The sequence below is a fragment of the Colobus angolensis genome, unplaced genomic scaffold (genome assembly GCF_000951035.1).
Source record: "Colobus angolensis palliatus isolate OR3802 unplaced genomic scaffold, Cang.pa_1.0 Scaffold559, whole genome shotgun sequence".
Taxonomy (NCBI): domain Eukaryota; kingdom Metazoa; phylum Chordata; class Mammalia; order Primates; family Cercopithecidae; genus Colobus; species Colobus angolensis.
Window position 1 is genome coordinate 620,523 of NW_012119143.1, and position 27,720 is coordinate 648,242.

At 44.3% G+C, this 27,720-nt stretch overlaps 1 protein-coding gene across 1 annotated transcript; it reads right to left on the minus strand.

The window, feature by feature from the left end:
- Nucleotides 1–8,354: 8,354 nt before the first annotated feature.
- LOC105525765 (myosin phosphatase Rho-interacting protein-like) lies at nt 8,355–27,380 on the minus strand. Its single transcript, XM_011961510.1, is given in 7 exon segments — nt 8,355–8,411; nt 10,597–10,920; nt 10,922–11,797; nt 13,512–13,592; nt 16,061–16,245; nt 26,180–26,230; nt 27,209–27,380. Coding segments are annotated over 7 exon segments (1,746 nt in total).
- Between the last annotated feature and the right edge of the window lie 340 nt (nt 27,381–27,720).

Consider the following 27,720-nt stretch of genomic DNA (forward strand, 5'->3'; position numbering starts at 1 on the left):
AGCCAGGATGGTCTCTATCTCCTGACCTCGTGATCCGCCCGTCTCGGCCTCCCAAAGTGCTGGGATTACAGGCTTGAGCCACCGTGCCCGGCCTGGATTGTAAGGCTTAATGTGAGATGTCAGTGAGCTGGAAAGAGATCTTGTGCTCACGGATTGTAAGGCTTAATGTGAGACATCAGTGCTCCCCAAAATGGTCTACAGATTCAGCTCAATCTATTTCAGAATCCCTAATGATGTCTTTGTAGAAAATGACTAGGTGAATCTATAATTTATATGGAATAGCAAAGATCCCAGAATAGCTAAATCATCTTGAAAAAGAAGAAAAGCTTCCTGTTTTCAAAACATCCTACAAAGAAACAGAAATCATGACAGGGTGGTTCTGCTGTAAATATAGACATAAATCAGTGGAATAGAATTGAGAGTTCAGAAATAAAAATGTGTCTATGGTTATTAACTGATTTTCTGCAATGGTGCCCAGGCCATTCAATGGAGTAAAGAAAATTCTTTTCAACAAATGGTGGGGTAAACTAGATGGCCACATTCATCAGAATGATTGGACCCTACCTCACACTACATTTAAAAACTAATTCAAACTGGGTTAGAAATCTAAATGTAAAATCTAAAAGCATAAAACTTTCATAAGGTAACATAGCGGCAAGGCTTCATAACCTCTGTTTGGCAATGGATTCTTAGATATAATATCAAAAGCATGAGCAACCAAAGGAAAAACAGGTAATTGGATATTATCAAAATTAAAATCTTTTGTGTCTCAAGTGACACTATCAAGAAAGTGAAAAGGCAAGTCACAGAATGAGAGAAAATACTTACAAATCACATATCTCATGAAAGACGTGTATCCAGAATATATTCAGACCTCTTATGACTAAACACTTAAAGCTAAATAAACAATTTTAAAAAGGGGGAAAGGATCCCTTTAGACATTTCTCTAGAGAAGATATATAGATGGTCAATAAGCACATGAAAAAATTCTTGACATCATTATTGATTAGGGAAATTCAAATCAAAAGCACAGTGAAATACCACTTCTTATCCACCAGGGTTTTCTAGAATCAAAAAGCCAGATAATAGACAAAAGCTCCGAGGATGTGGAGAACTTTACTGCTGTTGGGGGCGTAAAATGGGGCAGTCTGTGGGGGAAACAGTTTTAGAGATTCCTTAATAAGTTAAAAATAGAATTACCCTGTGAACTAGGAATTCCGCTCCTAGGTATGTACCCAAAAGCTATGAAAGCCTATGTCCACACAAATGCTCATGGGGAAGTGGAAGAAGCCAGACACAAAAGACCATGCACTACATGATTCTGTTTATACGAAATATCCAGAGTAGGCAGATCTGTGGGGACAGAAAACAGCTTAGTGGTTGCTCAGAGGTAGAGGGGTGGGAATAGAGGAAGGAGGAATGGAAAGCCCTTGGGATCTTTGTGAAGCGATGAACATTAATTTGACTGTGGTTACTGCTGCATGTATCAGTGAATACACTAAACACCACTGAATTCTGCACTTTAAATATGTGAATTGTACGTCATGTGAATTTTATCTCAATCAAGTAGCTTTAAAAAAACAACATAACACAAAAAATGGTAAAACCAATTTTTTTGAAGTTATCAAATACATTTCCTTTTTCTATATTTGGTGGACTAGTGCTTTGGGGCCAAATATAAAATGAAATATGCGTGAGATGATGGAAACTGTGTTATGTTGCTACATTAAGTGTGGTTTATTATGTGACCTGGATTAGTGTAATCTGAGAGATATTCGTCCTTAAGTTTTTCCAAGCAAACCTTGTTTACTCAAACGTGGAGGCAATTATTACTGCTTTTCTTCACTCTCAACTTTTTTGTAAGATCGTTTGTTCAAAAAGCTCTTTTGGGACAACTAAAACTTTAAATATTTTATGCTATATGATACTATCATTTTTGTTTGTTCATTGTGAGACAGAGTTTGCACTGCTGCCAGGCTGGAGTGCCATGGCGCGACCTCGGCTCACTGCAACCTCCGCCTCCCTGCTTCAAGCAATTCTCCTGCCTCAGCCTCCCCAAGTAGCTGGGATTAGCAGTGTGCACCACAACGCCCTGCTAATTTTTGTATTTTTAGTAGAGACGGGGTTTCACCACGTTGGCCAGGCTGGTCTTGAACTCCTGACCTCAGGTAATCCGCCACCCTCCTCGGCCTCCCAAAGTGCTGGGATTCCAAGTGTGAGCCATCGCATCCGGCCTATCACTTATTTTTATCGTGTATATTGTTGCAGTTCAACATAATCATCGATTATAAAATGCTTCTCCCATTTCACATTTCATAAGAGTGAAGAGGTTTTTTAAAAAGAGCTTTTCTAGAATAGATGCTGTGACATAATTTTGTTCTCTTTTGAGATTGGAGAAGTAAGGATTTTTGGAAGATTTCTAGGCAGGGCAGAGAACTCAGTTGTGCTTTAACTGGATTTCCGTGGTTGGGACTTTTTCTCAGCATCAAGGTGAAGGTGAGAACAATATAAAATTGATGTAGGCTTAGTATTTGGCATTTGCCCAGGGAGATGAGAGAGTAGGGTCCTCATACAATAGTGATTAAGTGATGGAACACAGACCGGGCTGAATGTGAAAGAATTAAGAGTTTGGACAATTGATTGGGAAATAGTGGTGTTCCTAGAGAATGGAGGTGTTGACGACATTGAGTGACAGCGTGGGAGTGGCTGAGTCAGAAAGATTGAGGGGTGGGGACGAGGCCGGGTAGGACGCTGGAATCTGCATTTTTAAGGAGAGAGTATCTCCAAGTGATAAGAAGATTGATGTTGTGGCTGTGGAGTGGGTGAGTAAAACCGAGGATGAGGAAGGTTTCTGAAACCAACAGGTCAAGGATCCCTGAGGTGTGTCGTTGGGAGCCAGGTGAGAGCGATGCCGTTTCCCACACCACAGCAGGTGTTCTCAAAGCCAGAGCTCTGAACCAGAAGCACCTGCATCACCTGGGAACATGGTAGCAGTACAAACTCCTGGATCCCACCCCAGACCTGCTGAATCAGACACTCTGTGGAGTGGGTCCTAGCAATAGCGTTTTACTGAGACCTCTGTGGACCTAGGGGAGGTTTACTGCTTATAGACCATCATCGCTCAGGACAGAGACTCTTTCTCCCAGGTCCTTTGAAAAGCAACGGACATAAATGCTTTCTGTTAAATCCCATTGCTGAGGTCCGTGCAGAGTAAAAAAATTCTGAAACTTTTCAGCCATTTCCAGAGATGTGCATTTTGTGTGTCATTGCATTTGTTTTATATTTACTAGAACTTGGCATTCATTTATCCAGTGTGAGGTGGCCTTTTTAACCAAGAACCAGGTTTCCAATTAAACCTGCCTTCTTCATCCCAGTTTTTTTTGAGACAGAGTCTTGTTCTGTCACCCAGGCTGGAGTGCAGTAGCCGATCTCAGCTCACTGCAACATCTACCTCCTGGGTTCAAGTGATTCTTCTGCCTCAGCCTCCCAAGTAGCTGGGATTACAGGTGCACGCCACCACACTCGGCTAATGTTTGTATGTTCAGCAGAGACAAGGTTTCACCATGTTAGCCAGGCTGGTCTCAAATTCCTGACCTCAACTGATCCACCCGTCTCGGCCTCCCAAACTGCTGGGATTGCAGGTATGAACCACTGCGCCCAGCCCTTCACCCCAAATTGTGCTTGTTCATTGTGATTTAAAGCTGTCCACACCACTTTCCCCACGTGTTCAAGGGGAAGACAGCAATTCCCCTATCACCTGGCAATCTCACCCAGGAGCTATTGCTCAGCCACCCTGATCTATCTAAGAGGACAAGATTCTTCTAAGGATAAGTGGTCTTGATTTCCTGGTCTTGACCTAAAGGGGAATTCTGGAATTGTCTGATCTACCTTTGGGAAATAAGAAGTGGCCCAAGCTTACTCCAGATGGAATAGGAGATACACAGGCTAGTTCACTTGGTGGTTGGTAAACAAACAGACAGACGGGAAGCAGGGAATCTTCTCAGGATCTGTATCACAACTCATGAAGTCATCAGAGGCACCAAGCAAATAGGTGGCGGACCTGGAACAAGAAGAACATCAAAGGGCTTTGGGGACAATAAGGGAACTTCAAATGGTTTGCTTTCCTCTTCCCCCTCTCCTCCCAGCCCCCATACTCACATACATACAAATGTCCAAGCCCTATTCGGCAAAGCCCGTTACTCTTGGATCCAGCTTTCAGTGAACAAATGCAAACACATGATGGGTATGACTCCCCCTCATTAGCCATCAGGATCCTGCAACTTCGTGAGAAGTAAGGACCGTTCCCTGTGATGACCGGTGGTCATGAGGACCTTATCTCTGCTCAGCGCCCTTCTCTCTTTCACCCCACCCCACATCGAAGCCAGAGCATTTTCACTGAAGTGCAATCTGTTTGTGCCAAGGGCTGTTTCTCCTTTTTCTCCTCAGTAGCTTCAGTATGTTCCCACCTTGAGATGTCCTCAGTCATCAGAGGGCGACCTAGCAGTGCCCACACTGTATTCCCTGGCAAGGAGAACCCCCCCCTTACAGAAAGATGGGCTGGTAGCGCTACAGTAGCACCTTAAGGACAGCAGGCGGCGCTCCTGCCCCTTATAAACTTACCCCGAGGGCACTGCATAGGTTCACTACTGAATAGCGGTATCCAGCAAATTCTTTTTTTTTTTTTTCGTTGTGGTTGTTGATGAGACGGAATCCCGCTCTGTCCCCCAGGCGGGAGTGCAATGGCGTGATCTCGGTTCACTACAACCTCTGCCTCCCAGATTCAAGCGGTTCTCTTGCCTCAGCCTCCCGAGTAGCTGGGATTACAGGCACACACCACCATGCTTGGCTAATTTTTGTATTTTTAGTAGAGATGGGGTTTCACAATGTTGACCAGGCTGATCTCAAACTCCTGACCTCAGGTGATCTGCCCACCTTGGCCTCCCATTGTGCTGGGATTACAGGCATGAGCCACCATGCCCGGCCTGGAGCCATTTCTTTGTTGGACACAGACCCACTCTGTCCTCCCTGGGATCTGTGTTGGGTTCCCCAGACATGCAGTGTCTCAGTGGGTTGCCTGGACCCTCTGCCTGTCTGAAGCTGCCTCTTCAGACAGGCAGAGCCTCGGTCTGGGGCTGAGACCTGCTGAGAATCTGCATGGGGTGAACGTGGAGAATACCCACTCCCTTCTCCTGGGGTCTGGGCATTTGTTGTTGGTGTTGCTGGTCACAGCAGTATCTGGGCCCATTGAATTATTTTGGTCAAGAATTGTAAATAACCCACTTGAAATTCTGTCTCTTTGCAAACAGTGGTCTCTCTATCACTCTTGGACTTCTTAAGGCATTCTACCAGAGCCCTCCTGATAAGAGTAGCCTTGGCTCAAACAGACATATTCTTATTCCAAATATGTGTCGTGGAATCACAAACTGAAACTGCTATATTCCAGATAAAATAAGGAGCTGGCACTCACGCTGGACGCCTCCCCCGGGTCTTGTGGTCAGGGATTGATAGGCCATTTGCAGGACATATTGGATAACTGTTCAAGGGACAGCTGGAATCTGGAAAAGGAAACAGAGGGGAGACAGGAGGAAGAGTCACATTACACCTCAACAAGATGTCAGCCTGGCCCTACAGAGACACCAGGTTTAGGCAGTGACCATGTCCTCTTGGAAAGGAAGAAAAAGACAAGCTCAAAAGGACACAGGCCCCAGGAGAGAAGTATTAAGATGAGCAACAGTTGGAGACAGCCTGGCAGAGGAGCCATGACTATCCCGGCACATACTCTGAGGAGCTAAGAGGGTGTTGCTGTTGCTGTTCCTCCTGGAAGGTCCTGATAATGAGTCTATCACAGTGTGGTGCTCCTGGGCTCTTTGTTTGACTCATTACAGCTTTCTTAGCAACCCATTCTAACCTTCAAAAAAATTGGGTTTTTTTTTTGTTTTTTTGTTTTTTTTTCAGAGACAGGGTCTCAGTCTGCTGCCCAGGCTGGAGTGTCTCACTCTGTTGCCCAGGCTGGACTGCAGTGGTACAATCTCAGCTTGCTGCAGCCTCAACATTCCAGGCTCAAGCAATCCTCCCATCTCAGCCTCCCTGATAGCTTGGACCACAGGTGTGTGCCACCATGCCCAGCTAATTTTTTGTATGTTTTTGTATAGACGGGGTTTCACCATGTTGCCCAGTGTAGTCTCAAACTCCTGCAACCCATTCCAACCTTAATTAAAGTTGTTTCAATAGAACTGATATAACCCCTAAACTTTAAAGGCAGATGTGTGATCCTTTAGGTTCATTGAATGGTTGATTGAATAAAACTCCAACATTTTTGGAAACAGCATGACGGTTTTTCCTTAGAAGGAATGATTTGTTGACTGCATAAACTTTAAGCTGACACTGATTGTCTGCCGAGCACACCGGAGTTCTTTGAGCGTGGATCCAGTGAAAAAGAGGCAGAGTGAAAAGACAGAGAGCAGTGGATGGAGATATCAAGGGCATCATTTGACCTTTCATATACATCTGTGTCTGAAACCGAATTCTTCCTTGAAGTTCCTAGAATTTGCATCTTTATTTTATTAGATTGGCTGGGCACGGTGGCTCATGCCTGTAATCCCAGCACTTTGGGAGGCCAAGGTGGGTGGGTCATAAGGTCAGGAGATCAAGACCATCCTGGCCTACATGGAGAAACACCGTCACTACTAAAAAGACAAAAACTAGCTGGGCGTGGTGGCGGGCACCTGTAATCCCAGCTACTCAGAAGGCTGAGGCAAGAGAATTGCTTGAACCTGGGAGACAGAGCTTGCAGTGAGCCGAGGTCCTGTCGTTGCACTCCAGCCTGGGACTCCACCTTAAAAACAACATAAAAGAAAAAACCTGGAAATCATGTTACCAAGTATTTATTTGGAATGAGAACAGGAAATTGAGGACAAGGTATAGAAATAACAATTCCCTTTAATGCTCAAAGCAAATTATGAACTCTTTTTCTCTAGTCTGCAAGCTTAGTAGCAGCAGTAGCATTCACCATGGTTGAAGCAGGTCCCACCAAGATGTTCTCAAAAAAGGCAGTAGAGTACTCTGCAATGGCAGATCAAGCCCTTCCTTGAGGCTGGGGACCCAGAGAGAATCAGAAATTGAGTATGGGGTCAGCAGTGGGTGGTAAAGGGAATCTTGGAGAAGTCACATGTTGGCTGCTGAGTGATGTTGGCTGTGTTGCAGCTGGTAGCAGAAACAATCTCAGTCAATAGGAATACATACATAGAGCAGTGCTGGTCACACAGGACTCGAGACTCATTCTCCTTGGCTTCATGTTTTTGCCCTCCTGCCCCATCACACACACACCTGAACACACTCTTAAGCTCCTCTCCAGGTTCTAAAACCTCCTATATAGACAGGGTGAAATATTTTCTATATACCTAAGCTTATTTGTCTGAATCCAGAAGGAACTAGGTAGCATCCCCCTTATATCTTAAACCTAGTGAATTTCACAGTCGTATCTTGGAATCAAGTTTTTGGAGAAAGAAAAATCTCTTAAATTTATTTGGATCTCTATTCCATTTAGAAATGAGAACATCCAGGACCAGAGATGTTAAGTAAAGCCACCTAAGTGACATCTGCCACTGAGACCCAATTCCAGAGCCTGTCTCCTGTCCTTCCCTCTAGTCTGTAGCTCTGCATGCTGGCGTCTCTCACCTGGAACCTGAAGAGAGGAGCTCTCATCTCCTGAAAAGTAAATGAGCACATCCTGGTCGCCTGCTGGAGGCTGCTCCTGGGCTGGCATCTCATCAGCTCTTGCCTGGAGCGGCTCTGTCCAGGTCTGGAGGGCCACCAGGAGAATGGCAGAGAGGAGGGTGAGGGTCCTCATACCTGTGGTCACCTGGAGGAGAGGAGGGAGAGCAGGAGCGAATGTGTGGGGATGGAGGAGCCAGCCTGGATTTATAGCTCTGCTGTGAGAAGGCTCAGAGATGGATGCTGCAGTGAGAGGAGGTGCACATTTTGTTGGAGAGGGTGCAGGTATCCATTGGCCTCCACATCCTTATGAGGCTCCTTTGCTCTCCCAGCTGTCGTTCTAGCATGAATCTCTAGGTTTAGTGTCTGTGCTAGGTTGGAGCTCATGGTGATGATAAGGATCCTACCATTTTTTCCATTTTTGCCTTCTTAAATATTTACTTTTAATATTGCAGAAAAAAATAGAATCAGTGCTTTAATTCAGTAATTTCAGGGAATAAATGCCTCTTATTTTCTGAAAATGAGCCCTCTTCTCTTCAGAGATCCAGACCTGCATAACAGACCTGAATTCCACTGGAGTAGAGAAGTAATTCATTGCAGGATTCAAGGGCATTACTACCCTCATGAAGGGGTGTTCAAGGTTAGGGGATGAGCAGTCTCCTATAGGAGCTGGTAGAGAGGACAGCAACCTCATCAGGCTATAGGTGAAACAAGTTCTGTGAGATAGAGATAGAATTGATTGAAAGATAAAAATATGTTTATTATTCTCAGCTCTATTTACATACATGGGACAATTAAACATTGTATGTGTCTAATGTATACTACCTTAGAATTTGAGATATGTGTATATGTGGTTTTTTTTCTAAACCACATACAAAAATCAACTCAATGGATTGAAGACCTAAACATAAAATCTGAAACCATAAACTACTAGAAGAACATATAGGGATAAAGCTTTTTGACATTAATCTGGGCAATTATCTCTTGGCTGTGACATCAAAGGCACAGGCAATGAAACGGAAATAGACAAGCGGGGCTGCATTGAACGCTAAAGCACCTGCACAGCAAAGGAAGCCATCAACTAAATGAAAAGGCAACCCAGATTATGAGAGAAAATATTTGCAAACCCTACATGGTAGAAGGGGTAAATATCCGAATACACATGGAGGTCAAACAACTCAATAGCAAAAAACAATTAATCTGAATAATAAATGGGCCAATGAGCTGGCAGGATGCTCACAAAGGCAATCTCAGTGCTTTCAAAGGCCAAAGCAGAAAGATTGCTTGAGCCCAGGAGTTGGAGACCAGCTTCAGCAACATAGTGAGACCCCATCTCTTTAAATAAATAAATAAAACATAAAAACTAAAGAACATGAGTAGACTTTTCTCAAAATGAAATAATGTTTTAGCAGTATGGTGATTCCACAAGGATTTAGAACTAGAAATACCATATGACCCGCCATCCCATTACTGGGTATATACCCAGAGGATTATAAATCATGCTGCTATAAAGACACATGCACATGTATGTTTATTGTGGCACTATTCACAATAGCAAAGACTTGGAATCAACCCAAATGTCCATCAGTGACAGACTGGATTAAGAAAATGTGGCACATATACACCATGGAATACTATGCAGCCATAAAAAAGGATGAGTTCGTGTCCTTTGTAGGGACATGGATGCAGCTGGAAACCATCATTCTCAGCAAACTATTGCAAGAACAGAAAACCAAACACCGCATGTTCTCACTCATGGGTGGAATTGAACAATGAGATCACTCGGACACGGGAAGGGGAACGTCACACACCAGGGCCTATTGTGGGGAGGGGGGAGGAGGGAGGAGGGATGGCATTAGGAGTTATACCTGATGTAAATGATGAGTTGATGGGTGCTGACGAGTTGATGGGTGCAGCACACCAACATGGCACATGTATACATATGTAACAAACCTGCACATTGTGCACGTGTACCCTAGAACTTAAAGTATAATAAAAAAAATAATGTTTTAGGAGCTATTGGTATGATCATCTCTGTTGGACATGTTAAGTAGGACACGTGTGTTTGGAAGGAAACTGCTTGAGTTTATTAACTGAGCTCATAGCCACTACCCTCTGCAGCAAAGAGTCCCACACAGCAAAATATGCCCTCACTGGATCCGTCTGGGGTGGACCCATAGTCACGGGTCAGACTGAGAACACAGCTTCAGGGGTGAAACTGCAACATGAAAGTTTAAGTTTTGTATTGTATTGCTTACAGATTGTTAAGCTAGGCAAGGCCACCAGAGTGGGCAGAGGGCAGTCCCCTGTCCCAGGGCTCATGTTGCTATACGTGCAGCTGTGCACAAGCAGGAAAGGACTTCCCCTATTTAAGGGTCTTTTGGGAACAGGTGTCCTAATTTTCACGGTTACTTTCTATTGAGTAGTTTAAATACCTGCTGGTAAGAGCAGTTGAGAAATTTATTGGGAAGCTGGCATTAAAATAGAAGTTCACAGAGGGACGCCTTGTCTATGGTCAGCCCTGGCCAGGCCCCGGGCAGCACCCAACTATGAACTCTCCACGACTCCTAAGACAATTGACCCTGCGATGCCTACACTGGTGGCTGAGGCTGAACTACCTGGATCAAAGGAATATTGAAAGCCGCTGGGACAGCCTGGCCTGTGTATCGTAGTATCTACTCCGTAAGGAGACTAGGCTAAGAATGCCACCCACACACAGACGAGGATTTGGAATCTGGCCTGAACCAGCCTCCTTGGAACCCGGGGTCTAAGCATAAAAACAAGTCAAAGCTGTCTGGACAAACAGGTGTATTGGAGAACGCCCGGTGAGATGAGGACCAATTCGGTTTGTGTTGCTAAGCAAGGCAGGTTTGTTGTACATACCCGCAGGAGCCGGTTCTGCTCCAGGTCTGAGGCCTGCTTCTGACTCTGCTCCAGCTCCTTCTCCAGCAGAGAGGTCAGCTCGTGTGTGGAGAGCCGGTCACCCCCATCTTCAGAAGACAGGTGGACAGGAGCGATGGGCACCTGCTTCTCTTCCCGGAGAGGCGTGGTCTCCACCTGATGCCACCGCTGCTCCATCTCCACATGGACGTTATGCGTCTTGAGGTCACTCACAGGCAGCCCTGGGCTCCGGTCCACCTCCATGCGCAGGGCTGCCTCCTCAGCGCCTGGCCCGTCTGTGGCGTCCGGCATCCCGAAGCGCTTGCGGGCGCTCCTCCCGCCTCAGTGCACGCTCCCGCTCCAGCTCCCCAGGCTCCGCCTCAGGGCGCAAGGGCTCATGGGTGTCAGTGGGCCCTGCGCCACCCACCCGCTCCTGAGCCAGGGCCTGCTGGATGGGACGGGACTCAGCCCAGTCAAAGGTCTTGGAGCGGCCCTCTCGCCTCCGCTCCCGTGCGGGGCTCCTCTTCTGCTCAGGGTCCCGCTCCCCCAGCTCTGCCTCTTGCTTCTCAGTAGGCCTCGGGCATGTCTCAAAAGAGGAGCTGCTCTTGTTTTTTTCCTCTGGCAACCAGCTCGTCACATCCGGGGCAGTGGTCGGGTGCACGTGTTTCATGATGGTCTGGATCCAGTTCTGCGGAATCCCGGAGGTCATGGCCGACAGGGTAAGCTCGCCCTCCTTTGTTTGGATCTGGAAGCCATAGTTTCTCTGAACTGGATACTCTGTGACATCCTAACATGTAGACAAGTCGATTTCCCCATCCAAGTCGGCTGCCTCCTCAGCCACTGAATCCCTGTAGTATCTCAGGCTTTGATCGGCCAGGACAAACCAGTGTTTCTTCCGCTGGCCGTCCTCATACTGCTTAGTCAGCCAGCCTTTCTTGAAATTCAGGTCGGGCGTCACGGAGGGCTCCGTGGACCTCCTGTCCAGTAACTTGGCTCTCCAAGTTGAGCACGCGCCTTCCCCAGCTTGCAGCAGCACACTCCGAGTGCTGCTTTTCACCTGTACCTTTGTTTTATTATTATTATTGCTGTTGTTGTCATCGTTAACTGTGGGCATGGAATGTGTGAGGCTGGCTTCTGGGTTGTCCACACCACTCTGCTGTGTTGACTTCCTATTGTCTTCATCAAAGCTCTTTTCCGTGGTATTCTAAAATTAGGCCAGCAGTGGGGACTGGGAGGGCATCTGTGTTAGTCCCTTCCTGGCTGTGACCCGCTGCACTCACTATCAGTATTAAGGCCCAGCAGCCTGTTGATAAGCTACTCTGTCTCACCACGTGCTGGTGTGGAAACAGGGCCCGGCCAGCACACCTCAGGGTAGATGGAATCCCCACTGGTCAGAGAAAAAGCCATGCGGACACTCCAGCTTTTGGCCTGGGTCATAGCAATGACTCCTCACCCGCTAGTCTGGCTGTTAAGAGGAGAAGGTGCGCTGCCTTCCGGCCTGGGAGGAAGACGGCATTTTGTATCTGTTCCACTGATGCCGCTTAGAACCACACCCCTGAGAATCGTGGCAAACCTTTCACAACCTGGAAAATGTTGAAAGCAACCATTCCTATTTTTGTTTGTTTTTTATTAAATCTTGCACAAAAAAAAAAAAAAAAAGAATGTACATACCCCAGGTGGTTTCTTAGAGGGCACACTCACCTCTTTGCTTGATCTTAGAGAGTTCAGGCTAAACAATTTGCTAGGACTGTTTGGGTCTAGAAATCCTGAGATTTTTAGGTGAGACCAAATGGGTCTCAGAGGTCCCACAAGGCAGGGGGCCAAGGGGGCAGCAAGACTGGTGCTGTGTGCTCAAACACCTTGTTCCAAAGCCAGTTCTGGGCAGGCTTAGTGGCCACCATACACTCGCCATGAGTGGGATGATTACTTTGTGCTTGGGATAACCAGGCTTGAGCTGGTATGGTCCTCCCTGGGTTATTTGAGGGGGAGTCCTAGGGGGACCAGTGCACATTTTAAAATGTACCACTCTCTACCCTCCTCCTCCTTCTCCTAGTGAGTTAGATGGAATAAGGTATCTGGAAATGAGAAAAGAATGCAGTCACTTCTGAGGCAATAAATCCCTACGGTGAGGCTGCTGAACCCAGTGTGCTGGCTGGGCAGCCCCTGCCGCCCTGGGAAGGTTGTGCACAGCGCTGGTCCCACAGGCTGGGTGGGCCTCCCTGCAGCTCTGCGTGAAGGCAGCAGGCACTGCGCTGTGCAGGACCGGGGACAGTGGAGTGAGAGCTGAAGCGTCTCCCTCAGTCTTAAGGAGGGAGGAGGCATCTCAAGCCTCGCGAGGCGTGGTCGCTGTTCCAGAGCAGTGAGGTCGGCTGCCCCTCTGAGGAAGCAGTGAGTTCCTGATCTGTAGCAGGCCCAGCAATGCCACCGTTGGAGGAAGTGGGCACTGGACTTATCCCAGCAGAGGAAGAAATTTGGGCCATTTGGGGAACTGGGCCCCAGATGATGGTTTTAGGTTCTAGGGCATTAGTAGGTGCCTGAAGAGCTCGGTGGATATGGATGTAGAGGCAAAATGAGAAGGGGTGTGTGTGCATGTGGGGAAGGTCTGGTGGTTTTGGGAAACGTCCAGTGTCCTACAGAAGTGAAACCTGGACCAGCCTCCTGCACACAGAACACACTCCAATCCATAGGCATTTCCTCAGTAACTCATGAGAGAGCTATTACGGGGAGAGCTGGTTAGATTTGGATGTGGTGTTGTTACACACAGGTCTCTCAAGTGCATAGTTTTTGCATAGCTTGTAGGGCATCCTCATGGTGTGACCTAGGCCCTATGGTTTCCTTGTACTAGAGGGTGTATGTAGCTAATGGGGTTACATGAAGACAAATGGTGTTCCCAGCAAAATACCACTCTATGAAGTCACCTGCAGGGTACTCAACAAAGCATGAACTAAGAGAGCAACAAAGCGGGGGTCCAGGTACTGGATGTAAGCCAGCACCATGTCCTGGGGGTGGCGAGGTCCCTACCCTGTAGCAGTAAGGAGAGCCTGGTTTAGTGGTGACCTCACCATGAATGTGAGATTCCTTGGAGTCCTCTGGTTCTGGTGAGGCTGTGGTTTTTCTTGACAGCCCCTTGGGTTGGGGCACTGTGGTCTGAGGTTGTGACCATCTATGACCCCCACCCCGGTGGATTTTTCTAGGAATTTCTACAAGTGTAGACTTCCAGTGTAGACATGGTTGAAACTGTTCTCTCATACACATGCATTTGAATTTCCAGAGAATAGTGAAGTGAGCCTGCACAAGGTTGGAGCTGACTCTCCATAAGAACGTTGACACCATCAGGCTGGAGTAAATATTCTGGAGAAGCTGTGGGTGGGGATGCCGGTGTGGGTGTGAAAGGAGAGAGGCCTTTAGGAGCAGCAAGGATATTTTCACACAGCTGAGGCTGTCTGGTGGCCCCAGCAGACACAGAGTGTGTAGACCTTGGGCAGGGCCCGGGAACGTGGTTTTGACCTGGTAGGGAAGGGCAGTCATGGAACATAGCATGTGTGTTATCATGGGGCAGGGCGGAGGCTGCGTGGGGGTGAGCTCTGAGGACCCTCCACCTCCCAGCTTCTCAGAGAGCACTCCCCTGTCCCTCCCCTCAGCACTTTGTCCACCATCCTGAAGGGAAGGTCCTGGTGCTGTTGTGCTAAACAGCAACTTCCAGGCCTGCATATCCAGTTGGGACAGGCAGGAGCTCTGAGTCCCTGCCCTTTGTCCCCCTTTCCCAGTCACCTCTCACAAGTTTTATATGTGTCTGCCGTTGGCGTCTGCAGCAATTTTCCAAAAAACTGTGAGGGAATAACTCCCTTATGCTGTTTAAAATGTGTCCCTAAATCATTGACTCTCCTCACACAGAAAAGGAGGTTTGTCTCCTTTTGAATCGAGACTGGATAACATCTTGACCAACTGAATGCACCTGACTTAGTGCCATGCTGTTTTTCTGGGATCGGGCCTGATGAACTGGTATCTTTCACTTCCTCTCTACTGGATGGTGTTACAACCTAAATGTTTTTGTCCCTCTGAAAATCATATATTAATATCTTAAATCATTAATTGATAGTATAAGAGGTGGGAGCTTTTGGGAGGTAAGAAGGTCAGGAGGGCACAGGCTTTATAAGTAGCACTAACGCCCTTATAGAAGATGCCCCAGAGAGCTCCCTCTTTGGTGAGAGGGTTCACTAGGTGAGAATACAGCGAGAAGATGCCATCTATGAATCAGAAAGGCAGTTGTCATGACACCAAATCTCCTGGCACGTTGATTTGGACTTATCAGTCCATGAGAAACACATTTCTGTTTTTATAAGCAGCTTGGTTTATGGCATTATTTTGCTAGCAGCCCAGACAGACTATGAACGCTGGTGACTTTGGAGCCCAGGCATCGTGCTTGGAGGAAGTCTGAGCGTTGCACAGGGAGAGGAACTGAGCCCACCTACAAGGACTGGCTAGAGAATGCAAAACATCCTGCTTCCTGGGGGGGAAAAAAACCTCTGATTTGCAGTGTTTTTAAATTTCTGTTCTTAAAATTATCCCAGCTATGGATGATTTAACAATTATTTCACAAAAACTCCTCTCCCATGAGCCAGCATGATCCGACTCCAGCACGTCACACAGTCTCTTCCCTCAGTCTTTCCGGAGCTCCCAGGTGAGCCAGCACTGCCTGCCCCTGTGCAGGAGTGTCTCAGCCCCGAGGTCTTCAGATCCCAGCAGAACCTCTTCTCTGATGCCCCTGGAGGGAGTCAGGCCCCAATTGCAAATGTGTGAGTGAAGACTTAATCATGCTGTTTCAATCCTCTAAATTTTGTGGTGGCTTTTTACAAAGCAGGAGGTGAACAGGGAGAGAAGTTCTCATTGTCATGGAGAGAAGTTGGACTTGAGCACTTTTTGCATGTCAACTTGTGCTTCTCTAAAATATTGATGGATCTTCTCACTTTATTTTCAAAGTGTGATGCAGAGACCATCATGGTGGGTTAATGGGATTGTGGACTTTTTCCAATGACCAACCGATCCCCTGTCAACTGTTCTTAGTTTAAATTCTTCCTTGGGGTGCAGGGGCAGTATGGGACCCAGGTGTGGTGCCAACCTCCACCCTCAGTGACAGATTCAGAGTCGGCCATGGGACTTGGGCGTTGGCTGGAACAATGGGAAGGAAGTAGGGATTTTCTCCAGGAGATCAGCTACGAAGATCACAGAGAGATGACCATGATTCACATGACTGTCACCTGCGGAGAGAGCCCAAAGTAAGACCAAGAGAAATAAATGGGAAGACAACAATGTGACTCATGCTTCGAGTCCTTAAATCAAGCATTTCCTGAAGCCAGAATTCCCCCTCAATTCCAAGATATAGGAGTCAAAATGTTAACTCAGCTTGTTGTGGTTTGACGTTTGAATTCAAGGCCCCACTAAGATGTGTGAAAAACATCAAAAATACCAAACTCAGACAACCTGAGAGGCAAAGACGGTGTAGTGCACGAGGACAGGAGATGAGAGCAGATGACAGGTGTCCTGGGGGCAGCTTGGGCATCAGGCTCCCTGGCGATTCCCATGCACAGCCCCGGGGGAGAAGAGCCTTGTTGATGTTGATCAGCAGGGAAGGAGAGACAGCTACGAGAGAGGCTGGAAGGACAGTGGGTGAGTGAGGGATGGGGACCTTCATAGTTGATGTTCAGAGCTGGAGGAATTCCAGGTGGCGGAAGGAGTCAGTGGGTGGCCATGGGTGGAGGGCTGGGGCAAAGAGGAAGCGGGTGTCACGGTCATCCAGGAGGACAAAGCACTGAGAGGTCAGGAGGGTGATCTGCCAGGAAATATTAGAATGAACTCTTTCCCTTAGTTTTTATTTTTATGAGTTGTTCAGCTTTTAGTGGCAAAGGAAGAAATACAGAACTTCAGAAAAGGAAACGAGTACTTTTCTCATCTCTTACATTCTGGTTTTGTTTGTAAGCAGAGTTCAGAACAAACAGAGATACAGAAAAAACAACTGTATATTTTTCTTGTAAAAGAAAAATTTCAGCAAGACTTTCAAGAAATGTCAAGGAAACGTTTATTGAGGACTGTTGCAATAGGAGTCAAAACGCTGTCATAGGAAGAGCCCTTGGACTCAACTTACCTCAAGCCAAAGGCAGGAGAATTTAAGCCTTGGGGGAGCTAGCAGGATGGTTCTGGAGGTCGTTAGGTAGGAAGCTGGCTAGTGTGATTGGGCCATCAGTGTTTGCTCATTTGTGCTTGTTGGAGTAAGGCTCCTATCCTCCCACAGAGACAGGGCTGCTGCCCTCTTGGGTAATTACATTTATAGGGATGAGGCATCTGACTTATTCGTTATTCATTGTTGCACCACACGAGTGGTTAGAGGTAGAAAATCTCTTGTATGTCATCAGTGAACGTAGAGTGTTCGTGCATCGCAGTGAACAGTTCTGGGTGTTACTTGAGGCCGAGCAAGTGGCCCTGGTTGTTTGGAGACCCTCATACCTCTCCCTGAATTCTCTGTCCTAGAGTTTGCAGCTGTCATTGCTCACCCTAGACTGCAGTAGCAGAAGCCACATGTGGTGCTCCCAGTGTGCCTTTATCCACACAGAGGAGCAGGGATGCTCCATCCTCATGTGACCCTTTCCCTTGGATTATGGATGCTCCTCAGCACATCAGCCTGAATTCTACTCCATCCTTCTGTCTTGCAACATCCATTCCTCTAAATTCAGTGGAGGTCGACCTGACCTTGCATATTTCTTGCCCTGATATTATTCTCTCCACCGAACATTGTACTCTACCCCTTCTTTTAATCTACCCACATTTTAAATACCTTTGTGTTTCACCATGAAGTCTTTCCTTGCACTCCAAACCAAAATAGTCTCTTTCTTTCTTCTAAACTCCTATTGCTTCATGAAGCCACATTTTCCCAAGGATATTTTTCTGTATTTCAGCCTTCAATGTTTTTAATTGGCTTTTTTTTCCATGCTGTCACAAAACCTGATATGTGGCCTGCATTGCTGCTGTAGTTTTCATTTTTTCCTATGCAGTTTAGTAATGATAATCTCATTTTATATCATTATGTGATATTGAATATGATTAATTTTATCATAATTAATTTATTGATCTCTGACGATGTGCTCGGCGGTCATCTGAACACTGTGTCCAGTAAGGAGCAAAACATGCAACTTCCCTTCTAGAGTGGGGAGGGAAATGTTACAGAGAGTAAGTGAGGTGTGCAGAATGTGAGACCGTTACAATTCTACAGTTAAAAATAAAGAGAACAAGTGGGATGGAGATTGCCCAGAAAAGTTGCTGCAATTTAAAATTGAGAAATCAGGAAAGATGTCAGTGACAAAGTGAAATTTTAGGGGAGACCCCAGGTCTGGGAAATGAGTCAGGTGTACTTCCGGGTGAAATGCAGATGCCCTCTGGATAGAGTCAACCTGACCCAGCCCACAATTTGGAACAATATGGAACGTCAGTTCAGGGACCTCAGGACTTTGAAGCAGTGGCGGTTACTAGAAACCAAGGGAGTCTCCTGGCCTTCACAATCTGAAGTTCTGTGTGTTTCCTTCACCATCTAAACAAGGGAAAGGGGAAAGAGTGGGATCATTTGTCTGTCAGAATGCCCGTGTGCTCCCTGGAATCTGTGTTGGGTTCCCTGGCCGTGCAGTGTTTCAGTGAGGTGCCTGGACACCTGAACCGCCTCTTCAGACAGACAGAGGCCCAGTCTGGGGCTGAGACCTCGTCAGAATCTCATGGGGTGGACGTGGGAAACACCTGCTCCCTTCTCCTGGGCTCTGGGCATTTGCGATTGGTGTTGGTGGTCACAGCAGTGTCTGGTCCTTGAGATGTTTTGGTCAAGAATGGTGAAAACACACTTGAAATGCTGTCCCTTTCTTTGAAGTCTTCGATCTCTCTGTCCCACTCAAACTCTTTGTGTCATTTTACCAGTGACCACCTAAGAGTAGGTATGGCTTGAATATAGGTTTTGTTATGTTCTGTTTCTAATTTCATTTGTTTCAAGCAATCTTTAAATTTCCTTCTTATTTTTTTATTGACCCATTGGTCATTCAGGAACATGTTGTTTAATTCCATGTGTCTGTACAGTTTCCAAAGTTCCTCTTATCATTGATTTCAAATTGTATTCCACTGTGGTCAGAATACTTGATATAATTTTGATATACTTGATACAGTTTTGACTCAAAAATTTGTTGAGAGTTGTTTTGTGGACTAACATACGATCTGTTCTGGAGAATGTTCCATGTGCTGATGAGAAGAGTATAGTCTGCATCAGTTGGATGAAATATTCTGTAAATGTCAGTTAGGTCCATTTGGGCTAGAGTGTAGTTTAACTCTGATGTTTGGTTTTGTTAATTTTCTGTTTAAATGATCAGTTCTTACTGAAAGTGAGTTGTTGGAGTTTTCTACTATTATTGTATTGCAGCTTATCTCTTTAGATACATTAATATTTGCATTTGAAGGCTCTTTACATTTTTATATCCTTTTGCTAAATTGACCACTATATCATTATGTAATGATCTTGTTTGCTTCTTTTTGTGATTTTTGACTCAAATTCTATTTTGTCTGATAGAAATGTGGCTACTTTTGCCCTCTTTTGGTTTCCATTTTCATGGAATATCTTTTTTCATTCCTTCACTTTCAATCTATTTGTGTCTTTATAGATGAAGTAATTTTCTTGTAGGGAACATATACTTGGATCTTGATTTTCAATCCATTCAGCCAATGTATGTCTATAAATTGAAGACTTTAGTTTATATTTAATGTTATTATTGATAGGTAAGAACTTACTATTGCCATTTTGTTACTTGTTTTCTGGTTGTTTTGTAACTCATCTCTTCCTTTTCTTTCTTCTTTTATAACTTTCCTCCTTAGCAGTTAAATGATTTTCTCTGGTAGTGCTTTCATTCTATGCTTTTAAAAAAGTGTAATCCAGGCTGGGCTCAGTGGCTCACACCTGTAATCACACCACTTTGGGATACCAAGGCTGGTGGATCATGAGGTCAGGAGATCAAGACCATGCTGGCTAACACGGTGATACCCCGTCTCTACTAAAAATACAAAACCTTAGCCGGGGGTGGTGGCGGACACCTGTAGTTCCAGCTGCTTGGAGGCTGAGGCAGGAGAATGGCCAGAACCTGGGAGGTGGAGGTTGCAGTGAGCTGAGATCATGCCGCTGCACTCCAGCCTGTGTGACAGAGTGAGACTCTGTCTCAAAAAACAAAAAAGAAGTGTATGCATTATAGGCTTTTGCTCCGGGGTTACTATGGAGATTATAAAATGTGTATAAGAAGTTACTTTGAACAAATGACAACTTGACTTTGATCACAAAGAAAGTAGAACAAGCTAACAAAGAGAGAAAAACCTAAAAAACTCTATACTTTAACTCCCTCCCCCTCAACATTTAGACTTTTTTTGGTCTCAATGTACATCTTTTTGTATTGCCTATCTCTTAACAAATTGTTTTACTGTTTTCGATAGATTTGCCTTTAAGTATTCATATTAGAGATATGAGAGATCTACGTACCACAATTATAGTATTAGAATATTCTAAAATTGTCTGTGTACTTACTTTTACCAATTAGTTTTATACCTTCAGATGTTTTCTTATTGCATGTTGGCACTCTTTTCTTAAAGACTAAAGAATTACCTTCTATAGTTTTGTATTAAGACAGACAGGTCTGGTAATGAATTTTCTTAGTTTTTGTTAGTCAGGCACAACTTTATTTCTACTCAATATATGAAAGATCACTTTGCTGGGTACAGTATTCTTGGTGGGAAGATTTTCCCTCTACCTACCCCCAGCACTTCGAGCATATCATCCATCTCCTTGTTGGTCTGTAGGATTTCCACTGAGAAGTTTGTAGCCAGATGAATTGGAGCCCCTTTACGTGTAATTTGCTTGTTTCTTCTTGATGCTTTTAGAATCCTCTCTTTGTCCTTTGAGAGTTTAATGACTATATGCCTTATGATAGTCTTATTTATGTTGAATCTATTTGATGATCTTTGACCTTCCTGTACCTAGATATTTATATCTTTCTCTATATTTGGAAAGTTTTCTATTATTATTTATTTAAGTTTTGTAGCCCTTGCCCTCTCTCAGCTCCCTTTTGAAGGTCAATGACTTTTAGATTTGCTCTTTTGAGGACCTTTTATATTTAATTGGTATTCTTCATTCTTTTTCCCTTTTTTCTGCTCTTGCTTTGTATTTCAAATAACCTGCATTGAGCTTACTGAACTTTTTTTACTTGATCAATTCTGTTCTTGAGAGTCTGATAGTTTTCTGCCAGGGAGTTTATTTCTCAGTTCCAGGGTTTATGTTTGATTTTCAGAAAACTATTTTGATCTCCTTGCTAAATTTTTCTGATACATTTCTGAATTACTTTTCTGTGTCATCACAAAGTTTGCTGAGTTTCTGAAAAACTGCTGTTTTGAATTATTGAACGTTGCCATGTTCTTAAGGTTGGTGACTGGCTCCTTTGTCCATCGGGGGAGGTCTTCATTTTCTGTTTACTATTGTTTCTTATGCAACATCAGGTATACCGAAGACTAAAGGATGGGTTTCCATGTAGCAGGCCTCCATTTCTTCATCTTTGAAATCTAGATAATTGTCTCTCTCCTACCTCATGTGTAGTAGGGAAAGGAATTGGTGTGATGTCTAACACAATGGTGGCAATGAATGGATATTAACCAATATTGCCATATTTCCTTGATCCTAAGATGGTAGCTGTCATATATATATATAGTTTCCATAACTGAATACCTAAGACTGGGTAACTTATAAAGAAAATACCCTTTTTTCTTACAATTCTGAAGGCTGGTAAGTCTGAGGTTTAGAGGCTGCATGTGGTGAGGGCCTTCTTGCTGATAAGGAATCTCTGCAGTCCTCAGTGGTACAGGGTGTCACATTGTGAGGTGGGATACACTGAGAGGAACTGGCTTTTACAAGAGACTCACAGGAGACCCACTCTTGTGACAATCTACTAACATGTTAGTTCATGAATGGGTTAATCCATTCGGGGGCATAGAGCCCTGAAGACCCCATGAGCTCTTAAAGACCCCACGTTTTAATAGTGTTATATTGAGGATTCAGTTTCAACATGAACTTTTGGAGGACATACTCAAATTATAGTAATACCAATTACATAATTATATAAGTTTATCAAAATAAATCCAAGCAAAACAACTATCAGATTACTTGTACACACAGATATAAGATGGATCAAAAGCTTCAGAAGCAAGGCTGGGTGTGGGGGTTCAAACCTGTAATCCCAGCAGTTTGGGAGGCCAAGGTGGGTGGATCACCTGAGATTGGGAGTTTGATACCAGCCTGGACAACATGGTGAAACCCTGTTACTGCTAAAAGCATAAAAAATTAGCTGGGCGTGGTTGCATATGCCTGTAGTACCAGCTACTTGGGAGGCCAGGGCATGAGAATTGCTTGAACCTCAGAAGCAGAGGTTGGAGTCAGCTGAGATCACACCACTGTACTCCAGCCTGGGTAACAGAGTGAGAGTCTGTCTTGTTAAAAAAAAAAAAAAAAAAAAAAAAAAAGAAAGTTTCAAGCATTTAATCTATGAAAAACATGATATAGAATATGATAGAACTAAGATATTGTTGAAGTCCTTCTAAAGAACTGGAACAAGACTGAAATACAGAGACGTAGAAGATTGCCCAGTAAAACTGAAAGTTCAGTGTGATGGTTAATTTTATGTGTCAACTTGGCTGGTTTGCAGTGGACCAGATATTTGGTGAAACATGATTCTGGGTATTTATGTAAGGGTGTCTTATTGTATGTGATTAATATTAAAGTTGGTGGACTTTCCATGAAGTAGATTGTCTTGTTTAATGTAGGTGGTCCTCATCCAATCCACTGAAGGCTTGAAAAGGGAAAAGGTTGACCTTCCCTGGGCAAGAAAGAATTCTGCCGGCAGACAGGCTCCAGACTTGAACTGCAAGTGTGACTCTTCCCTGGACCTCCAGCTTGATGGCCCATCCTGGAGATTTTTGATTTGCTAGCTCCTTAGTCACATGAGGCATTTACTTGAAAACAATCTTTCTATACATACACATCATTTTGCTTCTGTTTCTCTGGAGTTCCTGACCAAGACACACAGTTTAGGTAGACACTTGATTTGTATGGTCACCTGAATTTTCTGCAGCAGAGAACAGGAAGATCTGCAGTTAGACTGACTGGGGTTGGGACATGAGAATGAGGATGTGTGGGATGGAAAGACAAGGAAATATATGTAGGACTCAGTTGAAATGAGAGTGAAGTGCCTTTTATCAGACCTTTTGTTTAAGTCCATGCTGAGCCATGAATTTCTGTTAGCAGTTAGAAAAAGCCTCCCATTGCCTGAAGGAAGGGTGAAGAACATCTTCTGTTTATCATGGTTTTTGCATAACCTGCTCTCCTCCTGACCAGAGACTTGATGCTCAGTGTAACAGCTTTGTGCCTGAGGAAACATTTATTTTGTTTCTTACTGTAAGTTTCACTCACAGTAGAGAGAAGGGTATTCTCCCCCATGACCTTGGAGTCCTACTCCATGGAAGTTATTCATATCCCCTGATCACTGTGCTAATAGAAGACAAGAGTCTTAGCTTCAAGGGAAAAGTGAACATTGAAGAGATCTGCCTGGAAAACCTCGAGTTCCTTATACTGTAGCTGCTCTGAATGGAGCAGTGGAGCCTCTAACAAACTTCCACTTTGTAGCTGATGTTTACATAAAGGCTGATGAGGAACAGGAGATACTATTCAAGATTCTTATAAAAACAGAACCCATTGGCCCAGCACAGTGACTCATGCCTGTAATCCCAGCACTTTGGGAGGCCGAGGTGTGGAGATCATTCAAGGTTAGGAGTTCGACACGAGCCTGGCCAACATGGTGAAACTGCATCTCTAATAAAAATATGAAAATGAGCTGGGCTCAGTGGCACTTGCCTGTAATCCTAGCTACTCGGTAGGGTGAGGCAGAAGAATCACTTGAACCTGGGAAGTGGAGGTTACAGTGAGCCAAGATCGTGCCACTGCATTCCAGCCTGGTGACAGAGGACGACTCCATCTCAAACAAAACAAAACAAAACAAAACAAAACACCGAAGAAACAAAAAGCAGAACACATCAAAAAGAAAGGGCAGAGACCAAACAACCAGTCAATTTTGGCTGTGAGTAAAACAGTTAAATAGAGGAGCATCACGGTGACTTTTAGTCAACCAGGTGAGACTTGGAAAATGCTTCCCTTTCACCCTACACACCAACCTGACCTAAGTTCACAGACTTTGTAGAGTGACTTTATCTTCCCAAAAGATGTACTTGTATTCAGCATCTGAGGTCTCTCCACTACCCGTTCTGGTTCCTGCTGCCAGAAAGCCTCGCCTTTTGGGTGGTGCATGAGAATTCTCTCCCTCCTCTATCTTGCTCTCTTGCTGGCCCTCCAGTTCCAGGACCAGGTGTGACAGCAAGAGTGGAAGAGAGTCCTGCTGAGAAGGGTTGCTGAGGCAGAGAACCAGCCCCCACCACCTATCTCCCTGTAAAGTGGAGAGCTCTCCCTAAGGACCATCAGATGAGGAAAGGCAGCACCAGCATGCACTAGCTTGGTAGGTTCTTTAATATTGAAAGAGCTTTTGTGCACAGAAAAAAATCTCATCACTATTTATACTAAGTTTAAACCAGTTCTTGAGTATTAAATATTGATACAACAGTGGTTATTTAAATTCCCTTCATCTACATTGATGTCATACATTTAGTATGCCTGGTTGTTTTTAGACACATCTAACACCTTAAACAATAGATAAACATATTCCTGAACAATGATCACAAACTTATTCATTCATTATATCAAAAGTGATATAGAAGGGCCCATATCATGGATTTGATGTCTTTTCTTATTTGTTTTGATATTACTGCTTCCTATGATTTTCTTGATCTTCCGAGACCCCAGATTACTAAACGAGATTGCAAGTCTAGGGTCAAACAGCTGACCCTTGATCGGGAAACAGTGCTTTGTATGTGTCTAAGATGAATCAAAGTCAGGCTAGTTGTTATTTATTATCAGCTTGAGACTTTTTGTTGTTGTTGTAATAAAAATGTTTGTTTGGGTTTTTTTCGTCATATCATGGCACTGTTCAGTCCCTGTCTTTTATATAAATTTTAATTCTAGAAACTTGCCTTTCTCACAAATATGTTGTTGCACAGTTTTTGCACAGCTGTAGGTTTTTGCACAGCCGTAAGTGTATGGCCAATTGTCTTATCATTATGATTATTGATTGGTTCATTGACATAATTAAAAACATATTAACATATATTTTCTCACTAGCATTTTATTAAAATGAGTATAGCTTTATTATAACAAATAGAATTCATATGCTTGAAGGGATGGAGAGTTGAGACCAACTCCTTCATTAAAAATTGGTCTAATTAACCTTTTGGGGAACAGTAAGGGACCATTTGTCTCATTGGTTATTGGGCCTCAACCACTATGGTCACCAGTTTCTGAACTCTTCTTCTATCTGGTTGTTAATTGAATCACTGATGCTTGTCAGTCTTTCCTGTTTTTGGCACAGTTTTAAGTTTTTCCTTGTTAAACTTTATTTTATTCTATCTTGTTGATACAGTTATATATCACTTACCAAAACAGAGTGAAATAAAGCTTAATGTATAGCATATGTATTTAACACATCTGCTTAAAATTTCAAAAATTATGTGTAGCAATGCTTTCCCACTTTTTAAAATTAAAGGACAAGTGAACATAGCCCATCAGATCTATGTTTCCTTTGAGCCAACAACCACTTTTTGCCTCTCATTGTAAACTTCTATTGTTTGAGTATCATTAGGAATGCATTGAACTTTTAAGTTTCAAACTATTCCAATTAACACTTATATCCTGTCAGGCATGGTGGCTCAAGCATGAAATCCTAGCACTTTGCGAGGCTGAGGAGGGCAGATCACTTAAGCTCCGGAGTTCAAGACCAATCTGTGTAACATGGTGAAACTCTGTCTCTCCAAAAAGTACAAAACATTAGCAGGGTGTGGTGGCACATGCCTGTAGTCCCAGCTACTCAAGAGGCTGAGGTGGGAGGATCATTTGAGCACAGGAGGTCAACGCTACAGTGAGCCGAGACTGCACCACTGTACTCCAGCTTGGGTGGCTAAGTGAGACACTGTCTCAAATAACAACAACAAGAAGAAACCCAATTATATTCATTTTCGCTATTTTGTTATTGCTCTATGACGCTCAAATTGTGCATCATTGGAATGCAAAGACCAGTTAACTTAATGTGGATCAGAATTCTCCATACAAAGGAAACATACAAACCACCATATAAAAAAGCAAAAGGGGGAAAAAAAGGAAAAAGAAAAGAAAATTTAAAAAGTCAAACACACTAAGTTTAATGCTTGAACTTTATTTTGGAGAGAAAAACATAGAAAGATACAAGGTATAGAGGGTGAAATGTTTTTCTTTCTTCAGGATCTTGGATTGAATCTTGCACTGCTTTGGTTTCTATCTAGGAAGCTGGGCGACAGCAGAGTAGGTAGGCGCGGCTGCACCTCCTGGAGTAGGACTCACCGCTCAAACAGCGGCTGAGTCGGCAAATGCATGCGAGTCTTGCCTGAGAACCTGTGGAAAGAAGAGAGGGTCAGGCACAGGGAGGGAGGTGGGAAAAGGACAGGCAGAGCCAGACTAACTGAGATAGTCTCAACAAGAGACACTGTATCAGTCATGTTAGGATGGAGAAAATTCATGTCTTTGTCATAAATGACAAGAAATCGTACTAGCTATGTGTTAGTCATGCAAGATCATAGCTCTTTCTCCATCTGAGTCTATTCAGGACATGTTTATTACCTGCTCCCTGGTAAAACAATATACCTCTCAACCTCAGAGTTACCTACTCTTCATTCTGCTTAATCCATACCCCTAATCTTGACCTCCATGTATGATCTTCATGTCCTAACAAGGCTCCGTAATGCACCTGGATCAGTTTCTGAGATGCTGCATTGTGCATGCTCATGTCATGGACTCAAATACTTTGGTGCTCAAGGAGTCTTTGAAGACCTTCCAAATTCAAATTCTTCCTTCCCTCTCTCTCTCTCTCATGCACACTTTTTTTTTTTTAACATTTTACTTATTTCCTTATTTTAATTGACAAATAATAATTGTGTATATGTATGAGACACAATATGATGTTTGGATCTACGTATATATTGTAGAAATATTTAATCAAGCCCATTAGCCTACATTGAAACACAGCCATAGGTTCCTCTCTAGGTTCTAAAAGCTTTGCCAATGGACAAAGTAAAATATTCTCTCTATAACTAAGTTACCCATTCAGACCTACAAATAATTAGTCAGTGTAGCTCTTTCTATCTTAAAAGTAGCAAATTTCACAGAAATATCTTGAAACAAAGTCTTAGAAGAAAGAAAATCTTTTAGATGTGTTTGGTTCTCACTGATTAATTCAGAGATGAGAAAATCAAGGTCCAGGAAGATTAAGTAAAGTCACTCAAGTGAGGTAGACTTTTCCACACTTGACGCCAGAGCCTGTCTCCAATCCTTTTGTTCTAGATTTTGCAGACCTGCAAGATTGATGTCTCCTACCTGAGGCTCTAAGAGTAGAGAGTCCATTTTCTTCAAAGGAGACAGCAAGGTCCTGGTCTTCTTCCCCAGGCTGCTCCTGGGTTGCAGTGTCATCAGCTGTTTCCTGGAGTGACTTAGCCTGAGCCAGCAGAGCGAACAGGAGAATGGCAGCAAGGATGGCGAGGGACCTCATGGCTGGGGTCACCTGGAGGAGGGAGAGCAGGTGTGGATGTGTGTAGAGTGAGGAGTGAGCCTGGATTTATAGCTCTGCTGGGAGAAGGCCTGAGACAGAAGCTGTAGTGAGAGGAGGTGGGCATGTGAATGGGAGGGAAGAGCTGCCTTTGCCCTCAAGATCCCTTTGATGCTCGTCTTTCTCCCAGCTTTCATTACAGCGTGAGTCTGTATGCTTAATGCTTCTTCTTGATCCAAGCTGTTAATGATGATAAGGACACTACTATCCTGTTCTGTTTCCCATATGCTTGAATATGTGCTTGGTCTGATCTCCTGACCTTGTGATCCACCTGCCTTGGCCT